Here is a 25,005-nt window from a genome sequence, read left to right as displayed (position 1 = left end):
CAAAAAGTGATGTGTAAATCAAAACTGGGTCAAGAGGGCATGGCTGTGTTTTTGGACTGAAAGAGTGTCTCTTTCAGGTGTGGATTGAATTTGGCCGAATTAAACTGCCTCAAGGTTATCACCCTAATGATGTGGAAGAAGAGTGGGGAAAGCTCATCATAGAGATGCTGGAGCGAGAGAAATCACTTCGGCCGGCTGTGGAGAGGTGGGTCCAGATCCTGAGAGTGGTCTGACATTATTTATTGAGCTGCTGTGAACCTTTCACATGACTATAGTTTTATCTTATTTCAGGCTGGAATTGCTGCTACAGATTGCAAACAAAATTCAGAATGGTGCTTTGAACTGTGAAGAAAAACTGACACTAGCTAAGAATACCTTGCAGGCTGTAAGTCTCTTGACTGTTTTGTCCCACATCTATGTCACATGTTTTCTGCTTCTCACCCTCTGCTCTAATGGTTGAAGTTAGCAATCGAGGAATCCAGATGTATTACTTCCCTTTTCTTTGGAATTGCAGTAGATTCCTTGGCTCCCTCTGTCCTAGTGAGTGGGGCAATGGAAGTTTTCCCACTGTTATTCTCTCTTCCTGTCTCAGGATGCTGCTCATCTGGAATCAGGACAACCGGTACAATGTGAGTCAGATGTCATTATGTACATTCAGGAGTGTGAAGGTCTCATCAGGCAGCTGCAGGTGGATCTCCAGATCCTGCGGGATGAGAATTACTACCAGCTAGAAGAGCTGGCTTTTAGGTGAGAAACAAGGGACTCAAACGGAGCGCTTGCTTGCTTACTGCTGAGACTCATGGATCAAGAGTAGAGCAAGAGTCAGGCACTTAATCTTTTAACTTGGACATTTGAGGTCAGTGTCTCAATGGAGATACTACAGGTATCTTGGGCAGCAATGTTCTGTTAGTGGAGGACAGTTTCTCCTTATTGCACCCCTATCCTACTAAGTACCCATAGGATTACTTCAGTCGTTGTGGCCTTTTATAACATCCCACATACTTTCTTTTAATTAATTAATTAATTAAAGACAGGGTCTCACTTTTGTTGCCCAGGCTGGAATGCAGTGGCACAATCATGGCTCACTGCAGCGTCGACTTCCTGGGCTCAAGCAATCCTTCCACCTCAGCCTCCCAGGTAGCTAGGCCTGTAAGTGCAGGCTGCCATGCCCAGCTAATTTTTGTATTTTTAGTAGAGACGGGGTTTTGCCATCTTGCCCATGCTGATCTCAATCTCCTGGGCTCAAGCGATCCTCCTGCCTCAGCCTCCCAAAGTGCTGGGATTACAGGCATGAGCCACTATATCTGGCCCGTTCTCATATATTTTAGAATGACCTGCAGGGGTGGGACACAACACAACTTCTGATTTAGAAACATTGGTGATCCATCACATTCTTTTTATAGGGGAGAAAACTGAGACCCACAGAAGATGAAAATTATGTTAAGTCCTGTGGCTGGTTTTTTTTGTTTTCTTTTTTTTTGAGACGGCATCTCACTCTGTAGCCCAGGATGGAGTGCAGTGGCACAATCTCAGCTCACTGCGACTTCCGCCTCCTGGGTCCAAGCAATTCTCCTGCCTCAGCCTCGGAGTAGCTGGGAGGACAGGCGTGGACCACCATGCCCAGCTAATTTTTGTATTTTTACTAGAGATGGGGTTTCACCATGTTGGCCAGGCTGGTCTTGAATTCCTGACCTTGTGATCCACCTGTCTCGGCCTCCCAAGGCTAGTTTTACAGAGCCAAGACTAGGACCCACATTTCTTGACCCCTAATCCATTGTTTGTTTTATTATACTATTTGAGAGTTATATAAATAGTATTGTTAGCTTCCCTCCAGTTAACACTGTAATTTGGCATTTGTCTTAAAAACAATTCTGAACTAGATGGAGATGTTAATAATATCACCTTGTATTCATATAGCACTTTTTCTAAACACTTTTCCTTATATGATCTCATTTTTATTTTTTGTTTTTTATTTTATTTTTTTTGAGACGGGGTCTTGCTCTGTCACCCAGGCTGGGATGCAGTGGTATGATCTCAGCTCACTGCAACCTCCGCTTCCTGAGCTCAAGCAATTCTCCTACCTCAGCCTCCTGAGTAGATGGGACTACAGGCTTGTGCCAATACACCTGGCTAATTTTCGTATTTTTAGTACAGACAGGGTTTCACCATGTTGGCCAGGGTGGCTCATTTTTATTTTTATCATATCTTTGTCAAATGGATAAGGAAGATTTTATTTTTAAAAAGTATACTATAGATTTAAATCCCTTCCTTTTTTCTCTTCTTCCATTTCAGGGTCATGCGTCTGCAGGATGAGCTGGTCACCTTGCGCCTAGAGTGTACAAACCTATACCGGAAGGGCCATTTCACTTCACTTGAATTGGTTCCACCCTCTACTTTAACCACTACTCATCTGAAAGCAGAACCCTTAACCAAGGCACCCTATTCTTCTTCTACCTCCTGGTTCCGAAAGCCTATGACTCGGGCTGAACTTGTGGCTATCAGCTCCTCTGAAGATGAAGGCAGTCTCCGATTTGTGTATGAACTACTGTCTTGGGTAGAAGAGATGCAGGTGGGTGTATATCCAAAAGCTTATGCAGTACACTAATGTTTACCGGATTTAGCAGCTTATATAAGAGGACAAGATTGCTTTGTGTTCCCTGTGCACATTCCCTTAATTATTATTATTCCTTTATTTGAGTGATGGGGTCTTGCTATGTTGCCCAGGCTGGACTGGGGCTGAAGTGATCCTCCTGCCTCAGCCTCTTGAGTAGCTGGGACAATAGGTATATACCACCATACCTGGCTTGACTTTCTTAATTATTGATGCTGCCTGAGACCCAAGCCCCCTTCTCCTTAAATCTTGCATGGATGAGGTTGGCACAAATTCTCACAGTCCCATACTGAATAGCATACAGTTTTCCCTTTGGGAATCTTTTCCCTCAGCTAACTGTACTCTAAGCGAGAGCTTGGAGAAAATTGCCATGTCATACATCTGTTATCTTTTTTTACTTAAATTTTTTTGTGTGGGGGTACATAGAAGGTATATATATTGATACGATACATGAGATATTTTGATACAGGCATGTAATGTATAATCACATCATAGAAAATGGGGTATCTGTCATCTTAAGAAATTTATCCTTTGTGTTACAAACAATCCAGTTATACTCTTTTTTTTTTTTTTTTTTTTGAGATGGAGTCTTGCTCTGTCACCCAGGCTGGAGTGCAGTGGCACGATCTCGGCTCACTGCAAGCTCTGCCTCCCGGGTTTACGACATTCTCCTGCCTCAGCCCCCCAAGTAGCTGGGACTACAGGCGCCCGCCATCTCGCCCGTCTAGTTTTTTTTTTTTTTTGTATTTTTTAGTAGAGACGGGGTTTCACCGTGTAGACCAGGATGGTCTCGATCTCCTGACCTCGTGATCCACCCGTCTCGGCCTCCCAAAGTGCTGGGATTACAGGCTTGAGCCACCGCACCCGGCCGATACTCTTTTAGTTATTTAAAAATGTATAGGCTGGGGGCCGGGCGCGGTGGCTTACACCTGTATTCCCAGCACTTTGGGAGGCCTAGGTGGGCGGATCACGAGGTCAGGAGATCAAGACCATCCTGGCTACACGGTGAAACCCCATCTCTACTAAAAATATAAAAAATTAGCCGGGAGTGTTGGCAGGCGCCTGTAGTCCCAGCTTCTCAGGAGGCTGAGGCAGAAGAATGGCGTGAACCAGGGAGGTGGAGCTTGCAGTGAGCCGAGATCGCACCTCCGTACTCCAGCCTGGGCGACAGAGCGAGACGCTATCTCAAAAAAAAAAAGAAAGTACAGACTGGGTGCAGTGACTCACACCTATAATCCTAGCACTTTGGGAGGCTGAGGTGGGCGGATTGTGTGAGTCCAGGAGTTCAAGACCACAAATCTGGGCAACAGGCGAAACCCCATCTCTATGGAAAATTAACCAGGAATGATGGCGCACACCTGTGGTCCCAGCTACTTGGGAGGTTGAGGTGGGAGGATCACTTGAGCCTGGGAGGCAGAGGTTGCAGCGAGCCAAGATAGCACTGCTGTGCTCCAGCCTGGGCAACAGAGCAGTACCCCATTTCAAAACTAAAAGTTTAAACAAAAAAAAGTACAAGTAAATTATTTTGACTGTAGTCATCCTGTTGTTCTATCAGATGCTAGGTAGTATTCATTCTTTAACTATTTTTTTTTGTACCCATTAATCATCCCCACCTCCCTTTGACCCCATACTACTCTTCCCAGCCTGTTTTGATTTATACATCCCACAACTAAGTGAGAACATACGATGTTTGTCTTTCTGTGCCTAGCACATTTCACTTAACATAATAACCTTTAGTTCCATCCATACTGTTGCAAATGACAAGTTCTCATTCTTTTTTATGATTGAATAGTACTCCATTATGTTTAAGTACCACATTTTCTTTCTCCATTCATCTGTGATGGACACTTAGGTTGCTTCCAAATTCTGGCTATTGTCAGTAGTGGTGCAACAAACATGTGGAAATGCAGATCTCTTTGATACACTGATTTCCTTTCTTTTGAGTATACACCCAGCAGTGGGATTGCTAGATCATATGGTAGCTCTATTGTTAGTGATCTGAGGAATCTCCAAACTGTTCTCCATAGTGTTTGTACTAATTTACATTCCCACCAACAGCATACAAGGCTTCCGTTTTCTCCATATCCTCGCCAGCATTTGTATATTGCCTGTCTTTTGGATAAAACCCATTTTAACTGGGGTGAGATGATATCACATTGTAGTTTTGATTTGCATTTCTCTGATAATCAGTGATGTTGAGCACCTTTTCATATGCCTGTTTGCCATTTGTGTGTCTTCTTTTGAGAAATGTCTATTCAAATCTTTTGCTCATTTTTAATTGGATTATTAGATTTTTTTTTTCCAGTAGAGTTGTTTGAGCTCCTTATATATTCCAGTTATTAATCCCTTGTCAGATGAGTAGTTTGCAAACATTTTATCCCATTCTGTGGGTTGTCCCCACGCCTTTTTTTTTTGAGACAGAGTCTCATTCTGTCTCCCAGGCTGGAGTGCAATGGCGCAATCTCGACTCACCGCAATCTCTGGATTCTAAGCAATTCTCATACCTCAGCCTCCCAAGTAGCTGGGATTACAGGCATGCGCCACTATGCCCGGCTAATTTTGTATTTTTAGTAGAGATGGGATTTCACCATGTTGGCCAGGCTGGTCTCAAACTCCTGACCTCAGGTGATCCACCTACCTTGTCCTCCCAAAGTGCTGGGATTGCAGGTGTGAACCACCGTGCCCAGCCTGTCCCTTTCCTTTGTTGATTCACTGTGCAGTAGCTTTTTAACTTGATGTAATCCCATTTGTTCATTTTAGCTTTGGTTGCCTGTGTTTGGGTGGTATTACTCAAGAAATTTTTTCCTAGACCAGTGTCTTAGAAAGTGTTTCCAGTATTTTCTTGTAGTAGTTTCATAGTTTAAGGTGTTAATCCATTTTGATTTGATTTTTGTATATGACAAGGGACTGGGGTCAAGTTTCATTCTTCTACATACGGATATCCAGTTTTCCCAGCACAATTAATCGAAGAGACTGTCCTTACCCCAGTATATGTTCTTGGCACCTTTGTTGAAAATGAGTTCATTGTAGGTGTATGGATTTGTTTCTGGGTTCTGTATTCTGTTCCGTTGGTCTGTGTGTCCAGTTCTAGGCTAGTACTATGCTGTTTTGGTTACTATAGCTCTGTAGTATAATTTGAAGTCAGGTAATGTGATTCCTCTGGTTTTGTTCTTTTTGCTCAGGATAACTTTGACCATTTTGGGTCTTTTGTGGTTCCATATAAATTTTAGAATAGTTTTTTCTATTTCTGTGAAGAATGTCTTGTATTTTTTATAGGGTAAATCTGTTTTTTTTTTTAAATTCTCTCATTAACAGAGGAGTTTATTCTTCATTTTTCATTGTTGATCATAACTTTTTTTATTTTTTTGAGATGGAGTTTCACTCTTGTTGCCCAAGCTGGAGTGCAATGGTGAGATCTCAGCTCACTGCAACCTCTGCCTCCTGGGTTCAAGCAATTCTCCTGCCTCAGCCTCCCTAGTAGCTGGGATTACAGGCATGTGCCACCATGCCCAGCTAATTTGTTTTTTTGGTTTTTTTTTTTTTTTTAGTAGAAACAGGGTTTCACTGTGTTAGCCAGGCTAGTCTCGAACTCCTGACCCTCAGGTGATCTGCCCACCTTGGCCTCCCAAAGTGCTAGGATTACAGGCGTGAGCCATCGCGCTGGCCTCAACCTTTTTTTTTTTTTTTTTTTTGGAGACAGAGTCTCACTCTGTCACCCAGGCTGGAGTGCTGGAGTACAGTGGCACGATCTCCACTCATTGCAGTCTCTGCCTCCTGGGTTCAAGCCAAGCAATTCTCCTGCCTTAGCCTCCAGAGTAGCTGGGATTACAGGTGCCCAGCACCATGCCTGGCTAATTTTTGTATTTTTAGTAGAGATAGGGTTTCACCATGTTGACCAGGCTAGTCTCGAACTCCTGACCTCAGGTGATCCACCCACCTCAGCCCCCCAAAGTACTGGGATCACAGGCATGAGCCACTGTGCCTGGCAATCATAACTCTTAAGTTTAAGCAAGACTACTGTATTCTACAGTTCCAAGGGGCCCTATTTACATGTGTTCTATGATAGTGGTTCAAATTTGATATTGCCCTTATCTTTCTAACCCTTTTGTTTTATATTAAATTCTTCCTATGTCCACATAATATATTCCCCATGTAACAATAAATAAAAATATCCCGAAATAAACTGTTTTGAAATTATCTTCCATTGGCCAATAGTTGATGTCATGAATGAAGCTAAATATTTTCAGATACTTCCTTGTTATATCAGTTATGATTGTGAAATGAAAAGACTCCATAAAGAAAAATGCCTAAAGTGTAAAGTTAAGCATTTTAAGCCTGTGAAGTTCCCTTTCCCTTCTGGTTAATTGCTCTAGGAATGTATACTAATAATGCAGCAGGAAAAGCTGCTCTATTGTATAATTGGTGGGCTCTGCTCTTCTGCTCCTTAGGGGTGATGATGGTGTAATTTTTTTGTAAGAGGCTGTAGATTGAAGGAGATGGCCTAGATGTCTTTTGCTCAGTCCTCTACCCCTTGCTTCCTTGTCCAAACGTTGATTCTGACCGTTTTCCTACCAAGCCATTCAGTAAATTATGTGGTATATGTTTTTTCTTTTTCAGATGAAACTGGAACGAGCAGAGTGGGGCAATGACCTGCCTAGTGTGGAGTTGCAGTTAGAAACGCAGCAGCACATCCATACCAGTGTAGAAGAGCTGGGCTCAAGCGTCAAGGAGGCCAGGTTGTATGAGGTGCGTAGCCTTCAGAATCCACATTACGGGAGGTATGTGGATGGAACAGATGAAAGGACGGTACACACAATAAAGCTGTATCGAAGTACGAGGGTGCTCTGGAAGAGAATAATGATGAGGAAGAGCGGTTTATGACAAATTCCCTTTTCACATGAAGTGTTTCTGTTAATCTTTGAAATAAACTTGTGAGAAAAGTATTTTTATTAACCCCTTTTTACTAAAAAGAAAAGTGATACTAGAAGCTGAGAGGTCAGAATTAGTAAGTAGTGGATGCAGATCCAAACTCAAGCCCTCTGCCTCTATAAATTCAGGCACTTTTTACTTCCCCATCTGCCTGCAGTTGAGAGCTGGTATAGAGAAACTATTCACACAGTTTTCTCTCTCCTTCAGTCTCTGTTCTATCTTCCCATTTTATATTTCAACTCTTCCCTTCAAAAAAACAATTGAGTGGGAATCATCAGGCATTGGTTTTGCTTAGAAGCTAGCTACCAGAATTGCTGGAAACATGGGATAGTGAGGTCTGTTGTTTGTAATTACCCTGCTCAACTGTTGCCCACTCAGTGCTACTCCAAGCTATGAAATGTGACTCAGAAATTTGTTGTCCAAGCTTCTCTTTTCTTAGAGCAACCAATCCATATCTCTATCTAGACATAATATTTGCATAGTTGTAACCATAACACATAGTTTACTTACTCTTTCTCCAATGTATTTTTATTTCATTCTTTTCTAATCAGGGAAAGATGTCCCAGAATTTCCATACCAGCTATGCTGAAACTCTTGGAAAGCTGGAGACACAGTATTGTAAATTGAAGGTAAGTTTCTGCCGATTGTCTTATGTTCTGCTCATACAGAGTCTGGTGTCCCCCAATCAGTTCTCTTACCTAATCCAGAAATCTCCTGGTTTGGCCCTGTTTTGGTTTTCTGCTTATTAGGTTATGCCATTTACTATGCACTTATTCATATGTATTATAACATTTTCTTAACGGGTCAGAAACTACTGTTCTTGAAAGTTTTAAATAAATATAACCTATCCTAGGTATTGTGCTTCAGCAAACCTGTGGCTATATGCACTTTGAGAGACCAAAACTAAAAGTTTGAGATTGTAGAGAGAGGGCTTTCCCTCTGATCTGTTGTTTTTCATCCCAGTTTATCAAGATTGTCCAGAGTAGGACAGCCCAGGACCATTCTTTATCCAGGGAGCACCACAAAGACCTTATGAATTCTGTCTTCTACTTAGGATTGACAAGAGTTCTGGGAGTCTTATATCAAACTTATACAAAACTTGAATCCATGGGGAAAAATCCAGAGATTGAAAGCAAATTCATTTCCTGAGTTACTTTCTCCTTTGATGTCAAATGTGCTATCTTCTACACAAAGGCTAGCAGTCTAACCTTATAATCCTTGCTTTGTCTAGGAAACTTCTAGCTTCCGGATGAGGCACCTTCAGAGCCTGCATAAATTTGTTTCCAGAGCTACAGCTGAGTTGATCTGGTTGAATGAGAAGGAGGAGGAGGAACTAGCATATGACTGGAGTGACAACAATTCCAATATCTCAGCCAAGAGAAATTACTTCTCTGTGAGTAGCACAGCAGCAGGCCTGTATTATTTATTTAACAGCAGCAGCAGGAGACAGGGGCTAGTCTGCTGAAAGCTTGGGTGGCTGGAGTTGCATTCTGCTAGATAGAAATAGGGGCCCTACTCAGTGCATCCATTTATGTGAGAAGTGTAAATGGAGAGAGGGACAGTAGAACCCTAGAATTAATTTATCTAGAATGCATTTAGAATGGCAGTGTCTTGGGTGAATACAGCAGCAATCTGTAAATTGAGTCATTTCAGAAGCAATACAGCTTTGTGGTTAAGATCATAGGCTTTAGAGTGCCTAAGTTCAAATTCTTATTCTTCCACTAACTAGCTCTGTAACCTTGGGAAGTCATTTGATCTCTCTGGACCTCCATAAAATGAGATAATAGCACCACTTCGAAGCTATCCCCTTCCCTAATAGCACGTATTCCCAAAGGGTTGTGTAAAATATTAAGATTTAATAAGCTAACCTAGACAAAGCATTTAGTATAGTATTGTTTAACTGGGATATGCTCTGGACTTTCCACAAATTTCTGAATTCTCCTTAATTCATTTATTAACTTTTTTGTTTCAATCTCTTTGTTTGTAAAATGGGAAGGGAAACTTAACATTGGACAATAGGATACTGTTTTTTATTCTTTTCACTGAAAGATGTAGACAAGTTAGGATTAGTTTTTGCTACTTTTAGTATTTTCACACTGAGAAGATTTTTAAAGATTTTGTAAACTATGCAATAGGGAGTTTCTTGTTTTTGTTTTTAACATGCACTTTAGATACTTTAGAAGGAAGAATGCATACTATAATACAATAAACAGGCTATGTGAGAACTGAAATTAGGCTATAACAGAGATATAAAGAAAGTGCTCTGAAAGCATAGTAAGGATCAGTATCCAGCTTCACAGAAGAGCTGGCATTTAACTTGGGTCCTGTAGTTAATAGAATGTAGTCAATGGAGAGCATTGTAGGCTGAATAGTCTAAGCAAAGCCAGCCAGTCACTGATACCCATGTCCTGGTGTGTCATGTACTGGTGTGGGTGCTGATGTGCAGGAACTGTCCACTCCAGACAAGTTATCTCCTTTCTGTGGTCCAATGCTCATTCTGTGTTCTCGCATTTTACTCACATCTGGGTCAAGTCCCATGTCCTTTGTGAATATTTTCTAGTAATTCTAGTGTTTGTGCCCTTCTCTGCAATCCTCTGGCATGCACTGTTTATACATCTCATTTTGCCACCAATTCTATATTGTAGGTTCCTTGAAAATAGGGGAGGGAAGGCCGGGCGCGGTGGCTCACACCTGTAATCCCAGCACTTTGGGAGGCCGAGGTGGGCGGATCACGAGGTCAGGAGATCGAAACCCTCCTGGCTAACATGGTGAAACCCCGTCTCTACTAAAAATACAAAAAATTAGCCAGGCATGGTGGCGGACGCCTGTAGTCCCAGCTACTCGGGAGGCTGAGGCAGGAGAATGGCATGAACCCGGGAGGCGGAGCTTGCAGTGAGCCAAGATGCAGCCACTGCACTCCAACCTGGGCAACAGAGCGAGACTCTGTCTCAAAAAAAAAAAAAAAAATAGGGGAGGGAACACAGCTTTTATTTATGCTAGCCACTCCCCACTGCCAAGAGCACTTATTCTGTAAAATTGAATTCAATTTTCAGGAGTTGACGATGGAACTGGAGGAGAAACAGGATGTGTTTCGTTCTCTACAAGATACAGCAGAACTACTTTCACTTGAGAACCACCCAGCCAAGCAGACAGTGGAGGTGTGTGACTCGAGAATATGTGGAGGTCAAATGTTGAGAGGTTGTTGTTATAAAAGTGTTCAAATTAGAGACTTTGTTCAACTGAAAGACTTGGAGGAAGTGTCAGGGATCATTTGTCTTGGGTCTTCTCTCTTTTCATTCCTGACTATTCCTGTGTCCCTCAAAAGCCTGCAAACATTTCTGTTAGTCTAAGGAGACTGCTGAGAGAAACAATAGAAGGTACATTGGCTCCCAGCTTTCGGAGGAAAAGCGGACTTGACCATATTTCTTCAAGTAACTGTCCAGACAGATCCTGACTTGACTCTTGTTGGTGTGGTGCCTTTGACAAAAGAAGAGAAACAGTGGAAGAATTCTGGAGGAATTTATGCCTGGGTTTTGCTGCCTGGATCATTTACTTACAACTGAGTGTGGAAGAGGCCTTTTCTATGTAACCCCCTCTAACAAAACCATTTTGGATTAAAGGAACACCTCTTACACATGGGAAGCATTGAGCAGATGCCAGTCAAGTATCTCCACATCTTTTCGGTTGGCTTCTCTATCATTAGCAGAGTTGTACTTGGAAAATAGTATTGCATATATATATATTGAGTCTGTTAAACTCATGCCCTTCTGTCTGTGTGCTTGTTTGTTTATTGCAGGCTTATAGTGCTGCTGTCCAGTCCCAGTTGCAGTGGATGAAGCAGCTGTGCCTATGTGTTGAGCAGCATGTGAAAGAGAATACTGCTTATTTTCAGGTGTGATGGATTTCTGTGTTTGTGTGTGTGTGTACATATGTATGTTGAAGGTGAGATTACAAACACATCTGCATTAGTGTGCTTTTGCTGTATAAACCACCACCTTAAAATTTAGTTGCTTAAAACAATAATCATTTAGATAGCTCGTGATTCAGTAGGTGAGTACTTTGGGCAGGGCTCAGCTAAGTAAGTGGCTCATCTTATCTTGCCTGTCTTACTCATGGCTGCAGATAGGCTGGGGGTTGGTTGGTCCCAAATGGCATTGCTCATGTCTAAGAGTTGGCTAGGTGCTGGAGCACCAAGCCATGTGTCTCTAGCATCCAGTAGCTTTCTTCACAACGTGGCTGTGTTTCATAAGCAGCAAGAGAGAGCAAGTCCTAGAGCACAAGCCCTTTTTTTCTGCTTCTGTCACATTTATTAATGTGCCTTTGGTTAAAGCCAGACATGTGGCTATGCCTAACTTCAAGTTAAGGAGAAATAGACTCCACTTCTTGATGGTAGGAGCTGCAAAATATTATGATTTTTTTTTCTTTTTTCAATCTGTCAGAACATGAAAGAATGTACTGCTGGCCGGGCGCGGTGACTCATGCCTGTAATCCTAGCACTTTGGGAGGCCAAGGCGGGCAGATCACTTAAGGTCAGGAGTTCAAGACCAGCCTGGCCAACATGGTGAAACCCCTTCTGTATTAAAAATACAAAAATTAGCTGGGTGTGGTAGCACACACCTGTAGTCCCAGCTACTTGGGAAGCTGAAGCAGGAGAAATAGTTGAACCTGGGAGGCAGAGGTTGCAGTGAGCCAAGATCACACCACTGCACTCCAGCCTGGATGACAGAGCAAGTGTCTTTAAAAAAAAAAAAAAGGTACTGCTTATTTTCAGGTGAGGTGGGAGGAGGAAATAAGCCGTTATCTCTGTTTTTGTCCTAATTTTTTTTTTTTTTTTTTGAGACGGAGTCTCACTTTGTCGCCCAGGCTGGAGTGCAGTGGCGCGATCTCGGCTCACTGCAAACTCTGCCTCCCGGGTTCACGCCATTCTCCTGCCTTAGCCTCCTGAGTAGCTGTGACTACAGGTGCCTGCCTAATTTTTTTTGTATTTTTTTAATAGAGACGGGGTTTCACCATCTTAGCCAGGAAGGTCTTGATCTCCTGACCTCATGATCCGCCCACCTCAGCCTCCCAAATAGCTGGGATTACAGGCATGAGCCACCATGCCCGGCCGTTTGCCCTAAATTAAATAGTCTCCCTGATTATTTCATAATATGAATTGAAACATTTGATCACTCAACCTTAGGTTTTTCATGAAATACACCCCACAGCCAAGTACTGTACCTAGCCAGAAGTCAAGAGGAAAGAGCAGTGATTTCTGAGGGGGTGAAACAGCTAACTTTTCTATAGGGTAGGGTTTGGGGTAGTCAACACTAATATTTTGCTGCATGGCTTTTTAAGTCCTTCGGTTTATGTTTCAGTGGTCCTTGTAATGAACTCTCACTAATCCAGTAGGGTGTAATCAGCTTTGCTAAGCTCTGCATAGTAAAATTGTTCTTTCTCAGTTAACATTCCGGGTGTTCTGATGTTTTGAGCAGAAGGCATCCATCCTTCCTTTGTATTCCCATAGTTCTTCAGTGATGCGCGAGAGCTGGAGTCATTCTTGAGGAACCTCCAAGATTCCATTAAACGAAAATATTCCTGTGACCACAACACCAGCTTATCCCGCCTTGAAGACCTGCTCCAGGACTCCATGGTGGGTGTTGCCTCAGTGGGGATGATTACTTCTGAGAAAGAGAGTAAACCATATCAGCTGCTGCTGTTTATATCCTTGAAAGCTCCAGGGCAGTGGGCCGTTGTTGTAATAAAGTTTGGCTTACATTCAAATAGAGTTTAATCGATGTTGTTCTGTCTCTTTCCTTTTTTCCTTTTCTTTTCTTAAAGAAGTTGCTAATAAGATTTCTTTGGGTATGTTATTGAAGTAAAGTCCTAGTCTTCTCCTCTGAGCCACTTTGAGCTCCTTATACTTTCTTTGCATTTTTCTTGTTTTAATGTAATAGTTGGAGCCAAGGATGAGGTGTTGAGCATGAAAAAATGGTTGAAGGGGATTAGTTTATCAAATTCTTTGTTACTCTCATATCCAAAAAAAGAACTAAAAAAAAAAAAAGAAAAACAAAAACAAAGGAATACACCTAAGTTAAAATTTTCCTCCTTGGTAGTTTTCTTTTGGATGATAATTAAAATTGATTTTAATTCAAAGAAACATGTAATGTAATATTTGTGCAGTTATTTATGAAGCAATATTTTTAAGAAATAGTTTTATATTCAGTATTTAGTTCAAATCAATTTTATGTTCATTTTCTCCAATGAATTATTTCTTCAGGAGTGCTGGTAATTAGCAGAAAGACTACTTGTGTTTAGTGAATGTACATTACACAGAGTTGGCAAGACAAGGCTCAAGCTACATCTCAAATTAAGATAGAAATGTATATGTAATAAGGAACTTACTTTTCCTTTGTGAGAAGCAAGGGGAACCTTGCATTTCAATAGAAAAGTCTAAATAAGAGAACTAGAGTAACCCAAAACAGTTCATTTTTTTTTAGTGGGTAAGATTTGAGCATTTGTGAATATAAGATTTTTTTTTATTTATTTTTTTACACTTTCAGGTATTGTAAACCTATGAGTGGTTTTACATTCACCTGGGCAAATAGTCTGTTAATTTAATTTGGAATGAAGGATGAAAACCTGACTTTTCAGATGTTGTCTCTAAAATGTCTCTCTCGGAGGTACTACAAGTATGAAGGAGGAATATAATCCTTGGCTATTATCTCCTCCCTCCCACAGAGTACCTTCTGTCATAGGGTAACTCCTCTGCAATGGTTGTCATATCTTCTCTTCTCGAGGGTCGCTGCTCTGTTCCCTCCTCTCCAGGTCAGGGTCATCGGGTTGGCGGCGTCATCGGGGCATGGAGTCACCTGGGTCTGCTCCTCAGCTTGTCCGTCAGGTTCGGGAGCATCTGTCCTGGCTTCTGGTTCTTTTCAGAACTTTTACCACGCTGAGCACTTGGTCTCTGGAGCTTGAGCTGTTTGGCTGTGGGTTAGACAGAAATTGACATCTTATTTCAAGGAAACTGAAATGGGTAGACCAGCTCTCAAGTATGGAAATGTGGCTGTCTCCCTGATATATTCCATTCCTCTTTCTTAACTAATAAGTTAAAGTTGTATTTCTTCCAATCATGCTCCCGGGGACAGGCACAGGTAGTTTATTTAAGCATTTCTTTTTCTTTACTTGCATATTCTTAGTTCTTTAATGACATTTCCTAACATTATTAACTCTTTACTCTCATCACATCTACATCCATCCTAAGAAAGCCATCTTCTGGGGAGACTTTTACACCTCAAAATGGGCTTGAAACATCCGGGTTAATGGATAAAGTTTATCTTTTACTCTTTAATGGAATTGGTAATGGTTTACTACCAATTTTGTTAACAAGAAGTTTATTCGTTTTTAAGATTATTGGATTTGCAGAGATTTGAGAGTTTCAATTTTGCATGATACTTCTTTCTAACCAATCAAATTTATATGAATATAGCACAGCAAATACTGAGAGGTAAACCCTAAATCATTTGTCATGATACCTTTACCAACAGCATTGTTGGTTGAAGAGCTAAGATCTTTCTCTAGAAAGCTTGACTCAATTTAGGAAAATAAAATATTTAGAGTAGAGCTTGGGAGATATAATTATTTTTAAAAATTTAAATGAGTATAACTAGCTTCTCCTAAGCAAAAAGGGAAGAACTAGTTTCTACCAGTGAGAAATTGACTAATAATAATATACCTATTATTGATTTTAACTTTCATGTTCTCTGAATCATGTTTAGATAAATTTTTTATTAGCTATATAGCTGTATTTGGAAGCTAGAAGTATTTGTTTTTATTTTGGTTTTTGCATGTGACTTTATGGTTCATTGAAAGTGGCACAGGGAGAAAGCTGCAAAGTTTGAGTGCAAAAGCACTTGGTAGAAGACAGAAACATTCTCTCCTTTTTTCTTTATCCTTGTCTAAGTCTTTAAGATGGCTCCACCAACCATCCCTACTTAACTGAGAGATGACATTCTCTGAGGGAGTGGAGTATTCAGTTTTCTTTGTTAACTTAGTCACCCTGAGTAGCAACATTAATGTCATTTTGTTTTTCTTCTCATTTTGTAGGATGAAAAGGAGCAGCTTATACAGTCTAAGAGTTCTGTTGCCAGTCTCGTTGGGAGATCAAAAACCATTGTTCAGCTAAAACCACGCAGTCCAGACCATTTGTTAAAGAGCACCATTTCTGTTAAGGCCATCTGTGACTATCGGCAGATCGAGGTGAGGAGGTAGAAAGGGTACCTCTGGGACACAGAGGGAAGGAAGAAAGAAGGGAAGCCTTTAGTTGGGGTTATGATGATAAGGAAAGATCAAATTACAGAGTTTTTAAAATTTAAACATGCTGAAGTCTCTCCTATCATTTAAAAAAAAAAAAAAACTAAAAACTTCAACCCTATAATCTTGACCTGCTTCCTGCCTCAGTGATTGGCATCATTATCTACTCAGTTGCCTAAGTGTTGACAGAGATGGTACTTTGTAGCACCTGGGAGATATCCTTGACTCCCCCACCCCTCTTATCCTCCACAGCTAATAGGACCATCAAGTTTGTACTAATTTGTAAATATCCCTTAAACATACTTTTTCTGTCCCTGCTAATATTTCCCTAAGAGCATAAGCAGCTGGGTGCAGTGGCTCATGCCTGTAATTCCAGCGCTTTAGGAGGCCAAGGCACATGGATCACTTGAGCTCAGGAGTTTGAGACCAGCTTGGGCAACATGGTGAAACTACGTCTCTACAAGAATCGCTTGAGCCCAGGAAGTGGAGGTTGCAGTGAGCCAAGATTGCGCCATTTGCACTCTAGCCTGGGTTACGGGAGTAAAACCCTGTCTCAGAAAAAATAAAAGGCATAAGTTTATTTCACTTGGATTATTGTATCAGCCTCTCCATTTAGTGCACAAAGGATCCTACCACTAGCATGTTCTTTTTTTTTTGAGATGGAGTCTTGCTCTGTGGCCCAGGCTGGAATGCAGTGGCAACATCTCAGCTTACTGCAACCTCTGCCCCCCGGGTTCAAGCAGTTCTCCTGCCTCAGCCTCCCAAGTAGCTGAGACTACAGGCATATGCCATCACTCCCAGCTAATTTTTTGTATTTTTAGTAGAGACGGGGTTTCACCGTGTTAGCCAGGATGTTCTTGATCTCCTGACCTCGTAATCTGCCCGCCTCAGTCTCCCAAAGTGCTGGGATTACAGGCATGAGCCACCACGCCTAGCCTTTTTTTTTTTTTTTCTTTAAATTACAATCCTATGCTTAAATCTTATACTAATTACTCATTGCTCTTGGGGAAAAGCCTAAACTCCTTAAGGTGGCTTTAAGTTCCTGAGTAATCTGTCTTTACCCCTCTAGCCAAGACTGGGTCATATCCTTTATTCCCTGGTAAATTGCATTTGTCACACAGTATTATAACTACATACACCACCAGAATATGTGGAAATACAGACTATGTTTGTCTGCTTACCACTGTACCTTTTTATTTATTTATTTATGTTTTGTGATGGTGTCCCACTCTGTACCCAGGCTGGAGTACAGTGGCACTATCATGGCTCACTGCAGCCTTGACCTCCTCGGGCTCAGGTGATCCTCCCACCTCAGCCTCCCAAGTAGCTGGGACTACAGGCATGCACTACTATACCCAGCTAATTTTTGTATTTTTTGTAGAGATGAGGTTTTACTATGTTGCCTAGGTTGGTCTTGAACTCCTGGGCTCAAGCGGCCTGCCCACCTTAGCCTTCAGAAGTGCTGGGATTATAGATGTGAGCTGCTGTGCCTGGCCAATTGTACTGTCTTTATCTCCAGTGTCCTAGCACAGAGTAGACGCTCAAGAAATATGTATTATACAAAAGAATGAATGAATTAAAAAATGGGAAAAAAATAAAAATTTAAAAATGGGACTGCACTTTTGTGTGTCTCGATATTTCTGCCTATAAGTTAGGGATAATAATCTTGATCACTTGTCTCTCAAGAGAAAGACTTGATAATTCCAAAATGCTTAAACGTTTTCAGGGGTTTGGGTGGTATAGGAAGGGGGGAGAGGAAATATCATAAAAACAATGTTTTGATTATTCACGTTCCATTAGTTTTTACTCTAGTAGATTTTTGTGCTGAGATCACTCTTGAGCCTTTATAGTCTTATTATAACTTTCATATTCTGGGTTACTTGACATGTAACATGTATTTAATACATATTTGTTTCCTTGATTTATTTGGTGTCACAGTTTTTCCTGTGTTGTAGATTTATACCCATTATCTTTTGGCAAAAATGAGAAGCCCTCACTAAGTGATAGCAGAAATTTTCTTAAGCAGATTTTTTTCTTAAGGATTTGATAGTTTTGGGATGAGGCACCAGGTAATAATGGGTTGTTGCTTTATCCATTAGCAATAACTGGTAAATTTATCTCTTCAGATTACTATTTGCAAAAATGATGAATGTGTGCTAGAAGATAATTCTCAGCGGACCAAATGGAAAGTGATCAGCCCCACAGGGAATGAGGCAATGGTGCCATCAGTCTGCTTCCTCATTCCCCCACCCAATAAGGATGCCATTGAGATGGCCAGCAGGTAACTTGGCTCAGCTGCCACTGGTACACCCACCTCTGCTGTTGGCCTCAGTGAACCAATGGAGGGATGAGTGTGCATTTGTGATCTTCTTGCACACAGTTGTAAAGTTCCTCCTGGGAGAGGCTTCTCATTGGAGATATCAAGTCTCCTACTGCCAGCCACATAGTAGATCTTCAATAAATATTTCTGTTCAACTAGAGTATATTCAGTGATATTTCTTTTTTAAAGAACTCTTGCTTATAAATAGTTTACTCTCAAAAGATTGATTTTTTTTTACCAGCCTGGCCAACATGGTAAAACCCCATCTCTACTAAAAATACAAAAATTAGCTGGACGTGGTGGCGCATGCTTGTAGTCCCAGCTCGGGAGGCTTAGGCATGAGAATCACTTGAACCCAGGAGGCGGAGTTTGCAGTCAGCTGAGATCGCACCACTGCACTCCAGCCGCCTGGGCGACAGAGCAAGACTCTGTCTCAAAAAAAAAAAAAAAAAAAAAAAGATTGGGCTGGGCACAGTGGCGCATGCCTGTAATCCCAGCACTTTGGGAGGCCAAGGCAGGTGGATCACTTGAGGTCAGGAGTTCAAGACCAGCCTGGCCAACATGGTGAAACCCCGTTTCTACTAAAAATACATAAAACAAACAAACAAAAAAAAGCCAGGCACGATGGCAGTCGCCTGTAATCCCAGCTACTCGGGAGGCTGAGGCTGTAGAATTGGAGAATCACTTGAACCTGGAAGGTGGAGAATCGCTTGAACTGAGATTGCACCACTGCACTCCAGCCTAGGCGACAGAGGGAGACTCTGTCTCAAAAAAAAAAAAAAAAAGAAGGTTGATTTTTTGGGGGGGTCATTAGTTATCATTAGTTTATTATAAAAGAGAGATATGGAAATTGTTTACATGATGAAAGATTTCAGAACTTCAGTGGAATGGCCAGCTTCATGTTGATGCCATTTCAATAGTGACTTATTTCACTCTACATACTTTCTAAGAATGTCATCGTCTTTAAATAGGAAATAATCCTTGTCATCTAGAACTACTTTGGTGCCTCCATATTCTGGGAGAAGAACTTTATCTCCGACTTTCATGCTAACTGGTTGAATCTCTCCACCCTTTCCTTTAGAACCTGATCCATCAGCAACTACTGTTGCTTGAAATACTTTTCCTTGAGATTTTTCTGGAAGCATAATGCCTCCTTCGGTTATAGTTTCAGCAGCACTCCTTTCAAACTTTTTTTTTTTTGAGATGGAGCCTTGCTCTGTTGCCTAGGCTGGAGTGCCGTGGTGTGATCTTGGCTCATTGCAAGCTCCGCCTCCCGGGTTCATGCCATTCTCCTGCCTCAGCCTCCTGAATAGCTGATACTACAGACGCCCACCACCATGCCTGGCTAATTTTTTGTATTTTTAGTAGAGACAGGGTTTCACCATTTTAGCCAGGATGGTCTTGATCTCCTGACCTTGTGATCTGCCTGCCTCGGCCTCCCAAAGTGCTGGGATTACAGGCGTGAGCCACCGCATCCGGCCTGAGTGGAAGAAACTTTCTAAATGCTTGTCCTGCCATGACTCTCTCTGCCTGAGACTCCGATTTTTTTTTTTTTTTTTTTAATGGCAGCTAATTTTCTTTAATTTTTTTTGAAGTAATATATGGGCCGGGCACCATGGCTTATGCTTGTAATCCCAGCACTTTGAGAGCCTATTTTTTGATTACTTGCAGTCAGGAGACTAGCCTGAGCAACATGGTGAAACTCCGTCTCTACTAAAAATACAGACAATTAGCCTGGCGTGGTGGTGCACAATTGTGGTCCCAGCTACTTAGGAGGCTGAGGCAGGAGAATTGCTTGAACCCAGGGTGTGGAGGTTGCAGTAAGCCGAGATTGTGCCACTGCACTCCAGCCTGAGTGACAGAGTGAGACTCTGTCTCAAAAAATATGTATATATATATATGTTTATGTACACATTTTAGAAAGCTGGGTTATACTACAAAGTTCATTATAATAAAAATTAGCTATCGCCTCTCCTGTCCCAAAGTTCCACTTTCCAGAGTCAACTGTTTTCAGCAGATTTTGCTGGGTTATAAACCCACATTTCCAAATATAATTTTTTCCTGCTATTTCCTTGTTTGTTTTCAACTTCAGAAATTATCTATTAACTTCTTACTCTAGGAAATTAACATTTAGCTTTCTCTACATGCATATATGCATATGCTTCTTTCATCTTCCAAATGTAGTTATGTCACAGTTTTTGTTTAAGTTGATATTTTTTGTTTTATTAGTACGTGCATTGTTTAAAGCTGAGCCAGATCGTACTCTAGGGGACTATTGTGAGGCGACTGTGCCTTACGTCTCTGAACTCATCCTCTGCCACTCTCCTTGCTTGTACTTAGCTGCAGTCACTCTAGTCTTTCCTCTGTTTCTCACACACAGACAACATATTCTTGCCTTGGGGCCTTTGGACTTCCTGCTTGCCTCTGATATTTACATGATTCACTCCCTCACTTTGTTCAGTTTATCTTAGAACTCTCATGGACCACCATCCCCACTCACTGCATGCCACTCTGTCTTCTTTACTCATTTTATTTTTCTTCAGAACTCTTAATACTGCCTAACAGATTATGTGTTTGTTTGTTCTCTCCTATTAGAGATTTTTGTCCGTTTTGTTTACTTCTGTATCTTTAGCACTTAGAACCATTCCCAGCACATAGCAGGTATTCAATAAATGGTTGTTGAATGAAAGAATGAATGAGTAGGTGAGTGAATATATTTACGAATAAATTATTTTATTTACTTTCTTTTTTTTTGTTTGTTTTGAGACCGAGTCTCCCTCTGTCGCCCAGGCTGGAGTGCAGTGGTACAGTTTGGGCTCATTACAACCTCTGCCTCCTGAGTAGCTGGGATTACAGGTGTGTGCCACCACGATTGGCTGATTTTTGTAGTTTTAGTAGAGACGGGGTTTCATCATGTTGGCCAGGCTGGTCTCGAACTCCTGACCTCAAGTGATCCACCTGCCTCAGCCTCCCAGAGTACAGGGATTACAGGCATGAGCCACTGTACCTGACCCCTGTTTTATTTACAGGCATGAGCCACTGCACCTGACCCCTGTTTTATTTACTTTCTTATATAATTTTTGTTTCCTTGGAGTGGGTAATCGTTTTGTTTTTTACTTTGCTTAGTTGTCCCCAAACTCTCCTACCTTACTGTAAAAGGATTCCCAATATGGCCAAACACCATGGGCAATTTTCATTTTTCTTTTGGAAACATTTATTCTAGACCATTCTATCTTTGTGTGTGTGTGTGTGTGTGTGTGTGTGTGTGTGTGTGTGTGTATCTGTTCTGTAGGCCTGATTTGGTCCCATCTCGGTGATATTTCACACTATGTTGGACCCACTGATTCCTAGATTCCAAGTCTTATTTATTAGTGTACTCCTTGGTTTGGTGGATTACACTCTCCAGTGCCTTATTGAAAAAGGCTGAGTAGGAGGTAAATTTTTTGAGACCTCATATCTGAAAATGTTTGTCTTCTTCTTCCTCTAACGGGCAAGATACATTTTTTTTGGAAATTATTATTATTATTATTATTAAGATAGAGTCTTGCTATGTTGCCCAGGCTGGAGTGGAGTGCACAATCTTAGCACACTGCAGCTGCCACCTCCTGGGCTCAAGTGATTCTCCTACCTCAGCCTCCCAAGTAGCTGGGACCACAGGTGCATGTCCCCATGCCCGGCTAATTTTTGTATTTTTAGTAAAGACAGGATTTCACCATGTTGGCCAGGCTTGTCTCGAACTCCTGACCTCAAGTAGTCTGCCTGCCTCGGCCTTCCAAAGTGCTGGGATTACAGGCGTGAACCACTATGCCCAGCCTGGAAATTATTTTTGAACTTTGAACTTTGAAATCATTGCTCTATTGCTTTCTAACTTTCAGGATTTCTTGTTTAGATGTATAGTGCCATTTTCATTTTTTCTCTCTCTTTTTTTTTTTTTAGGCTTACATAATAGTAAAACTCATCTTTTGTCATGAGCAGTACTAATTGGTTTTGACAAAGGCTTAGAATTGTTTATCCTTCACCACTATCATGATACGGAACAGTTTGATACTTTCACCTTTTGAAAGAAATCTTTATTTCTCTGGAGGTGTTTAAATGCTTCTCTTTGTCTCTAATCTTGAAAAGGGATGCTGTACCTTTGAGTCTTTTTGTATTCATTATGCTAATGAACACAAACTAGAAACTTGCTTTCAGGTTTGAGGAAGTTTTTTCTTGCATGATGATGATGATGATGATGATGATGATGATGATGATGATGATGATGATTTGAGACAGTCTCGCCCTGTCGCCCAGGCTGAAGTGCAGTGGTGCAATCTTGGCTCAGTGCAATCTCTGCCTCCTGGGTTCAAGCAATTCTCCTGCCTCAGCCTCCCGAGTAGTTGGGACTTACAGGCACGCACCACCACAGCCAGCTAATATTTGTACTTTTAGTAGAGACTGGGTTTCACCATGTTGGTCAGGCTGGTCTTGAACTGCTGACCTTGTGATTTGCCACCTTGGCCTCCCAAAGTGCTGGAATTATAGGCATGAGCCACCACGCCCAGCCTGGATTATTTCTTTCTTTTTCTTTTTTTTTTTGAGATGGAGTCTCGCTGTGTCACCCAGGCTGGAGTGCAGTGGTGCGGTCTTGGCTAACCGCAAGCTCTGCCTCTTGGGTTCACTCCATTCTCCTTCCTCAGCCTCCCGTGTAGCTGGAACTATCGACATCTGCCACCACACCTAGCTAATTTTTTATGTTTTTAGTAGAGACGGGGTTTCACTGTGTTAGCTAGGATGGTCTCTATCTTCTGACCTCGTGATCTGCCTGCCTTGGCTTCCCAAAGTGCTGGGATTACAGGTGTGAGCCACCGCACTGACCTTATTTCTTTAATTATTTTATTCTCCTTTTTTTTTTTAGTTCTTGCTTTTAAGAACTCCCATTTGTTGAATGTTGGACCTCCTGAACTGATTTTCTAATGTTCTCTTATTTTCTTTTTTGTTGTTGTTGTTGTTGCTTTTTTATATTTTTATTCTTCTTTGAGATTTCCTGAACTTTGAATTTCAACTCTACTGAAATTTTAGTGGGACTTTTGGAGAGAGGGAAGATTAAACTTAGGGATTTAATGCCTCTTGTTTAACTGATGTCCTGGCTTCTAGTTTTCCATCCTGTTCTTTATATCTTGCATGTTTTTCTCAACTTGAAGAAATTTAAGGTAACATAGTGGGTGTGTAAGAAAGAGTGTGTCTGTGTATTTGTGTATTCGTAAGTCTTCTTGAAATCAAGATTGAATTAGACATGAGATGCTTGGGGAAAAAAAATCTCAAACCCTTCATACTGCAGTTTTCTTTTTTTTTTTTTCTTGAAATGGAGTTTTGCTCTTGTTGCCCAGGCTGGAGTGTAATGGCACGATCTCGGCTCACTGCAACCTCTACCTCCCGGGTTCAAGCAATTCTCCTGCCTCAGCCTCCCAAGTAGCTGAGATTACAGGCATCTACCACCACACCTGACTAATTTTTGTATTTTTAATACAAAATTGTTGGTCAGGCTGGTGGTCCATGTTGGTCAGGCTGGTCTTGAACTCCCGACCTCAGGTGATCCACCCACCTCAGCCTCCCAAAGTGCTGGGATTACAGGTGTGAGCCATGCAGTTTTCTTTTATATACCAGGTGAATTTCTTAAACTGCTATTAGCTTCTCAGTATTTTAGCATTTTTATAAATATTTGGAACACAGCAAATTGATTGTAAACATTGATATAATCATTTTTCAACAATTCTGGATGGGATGTTGTTTATGCCTTTCACTATTATTGTTCTCTCTGGTTATTTCTTCTCTCTGGCTTGTAATCATCGTATTATAAACAGGTAACATTTATGAAATTACGAAATATGTGCTAACATAATATGCATAATGCTATAGCAAATCCAAGTTGAAGATCCCAATTAATTAATGTAGTTTAGTTTTTTGTTTTTTGTTTTTTCTTTTTTCTAGTAGAGATGAGGTCTCACTATGTCAGCCAGGCTGGTCTTGAACTCCTGGGCTCAAGCAGTCCTCCCACCTTGGCCTCCAAAAGTTCTGGGATTACAAGCATAAGCCACCACGCCAGCCTCAATTAATTTAGTTCTAAAAATTCCTGGGATGTTAGTATTTGACTTGTTGCCTTACTCTGCTCAATGTATAAGCTCAGTTCTGCTAAGGCAATCACATTTTTCCTTAGAAGATCTCTAATGTGGAGCTGAAGTCTTACAAAGGTAATAGTCAGGTTCTGTGTTATTTCTAGGGTCGAACAATCTTATCAGAAGGTGATGGCCCTTTGGCACCAGCTACATGTTAACACCAAAAGCCTTATATCTTGGAACTATCTGCGTAAAGACCTTGACCTTATACAGACCTGGAACCTCGAAAAGGTAATTGTGAAAACCTTACCCCAGGCTCACATTCTGTTGGCAAGATTTTTTCAGAAGGAGCTTTTTTTCCTTACTGTGAGACTTTCCCCCACCCAAATGGAGTAAAGTGGACTCAGGGATACCATTTTAGAGTTAGAGACCTGAGGTTCTTACAAGTTAGAAGTAGCAATTTGAATGGTAAAGGAAACTCCTAATTAGAATAAGTAACATCTTTGGTCTTCTTGGCAAGGGTAGAAGGTTGCAGGCTTTTTCTCACTCTGTAAGACAAGCATATCTTTTGCATAAGAATACGTAGTAGGTGAATACTTGTGAGCAATTATCAAGAGTTATGTCCAGTGGGGGCACAAAGGGTGCTTCTGGGGTGCTGGTAATGTTCTGCTTCTTAATCTGAATGCTGATTAAATGGAGGAATTCAAATTATAAAAATCCACATGTTTACAATTATGGTTTGTGCACTGTTTTGTATATAT

The 25,005-nt window shown here is 41.3% G+C and overlaps 2 protein-coding genes across 2 annotated transcripts in view; one reads left to right on the top strand and one right to left on the bottom strand.

The window, feature by feature from the left end:
- Positions 1-25,005, top strand: part of LOC111529566 (microtubule-actin cross-linking factor 1) — a 283,418-nt gene that overhangs the window by 76,583 nt on the left and 181,830 nt on the right. The window contains exons 11-23 of the mRNA XM_026455708.1: positions 78-205; positions 292-385; positions 593-747; positions 2,293-2,569; positions 7,229-7,357; positions 8,092-8,169; positions 8,772-8,933; positions 10,594-10,698; positions 11,337-11,432; positions 13,047-13,172; positions 15,626-15,778; positions 17,959-18,113; positions 24,409-24,535. Coding sequence (XP_026311493.1) covers positions 78-205; positions 292-385; positions 593-747; positions 2,293-2,569; positions 7,229-7,357; positions 8,092-8,169; positions 8,772-8,933; positions 10,594-10,698; positions 11,337-11,432; positions 13,047-13,172; positions 15,626-15,778; positions 17,959-18,113; positions 24,409-24,535 — 1,785 coding nt within the window. The remainder of the gene's footprint in view (positions 1-77; positions 206-291; positions 386-592; positions 748-2,292; positions 2,570-7,228; positions 7,358-8,091; positions 8,170-8,771; positions 8,934-10,593; positions 10,699-11,336; positions 11,433-13,046; positions 13,173-15,625; positions 15,779-17,958; positions 18,114-24,408; positions 24,536-25,005) is intronic.
- Positions 19,082-19,670, bottom strand: LOC111529569 (10 kDa heat shock protein, mitochondrial-like). The gene is made up of 2 exons (XM_023196465.2): positions 19,620-19,670; positions 19,082-19,339 (listed from the first exon to the last, which is right to left on the bottom strand). Exons 1-2 carry the CDS (start codon positions 19,668-19,670, stop codon positions 19,082-19,084), a joined length of 309 nt encoding a protein of 102 aa, XP_023052233.1.

This window comes from Piliocolobus tephrosceles, chromosome 1, assembly GCF_002776525.5.
Source record: "Piliocolobus tephrosceles isolate RC106 chromosome 1, ASM277652v3, whole genome shotgun sequence".
Classification (NCBI taxonomy): Eukaryota; Metazoa; Chordata; class Mammalia; order Primates; family Cercopithecidae; genus Piliocolobus; species Piliocolobus tephrosceles.
The sequence above is the reverse complement of the archived record's forward strand: the minus strand, read 5'-3'. Positions and strand labels throughout refer to the sequence as shown.

Coding starts and splice junctions, on each gene's coding strand:
- LOC111529569 (XM_023196465.2), bottom strand. CDS start 19,670: ATGGCAGGACAAGCATTTAGAAAGTTTCTTCCACTCAGGCCGGATGCG. Junction 19,340..19,619: donor CACTCAGGCCGGATGCGGTG/GCTCACGCCTGT, acceptor AAAAAAAAAAAG/TTTGAAAGGAGTGCTGCTGA.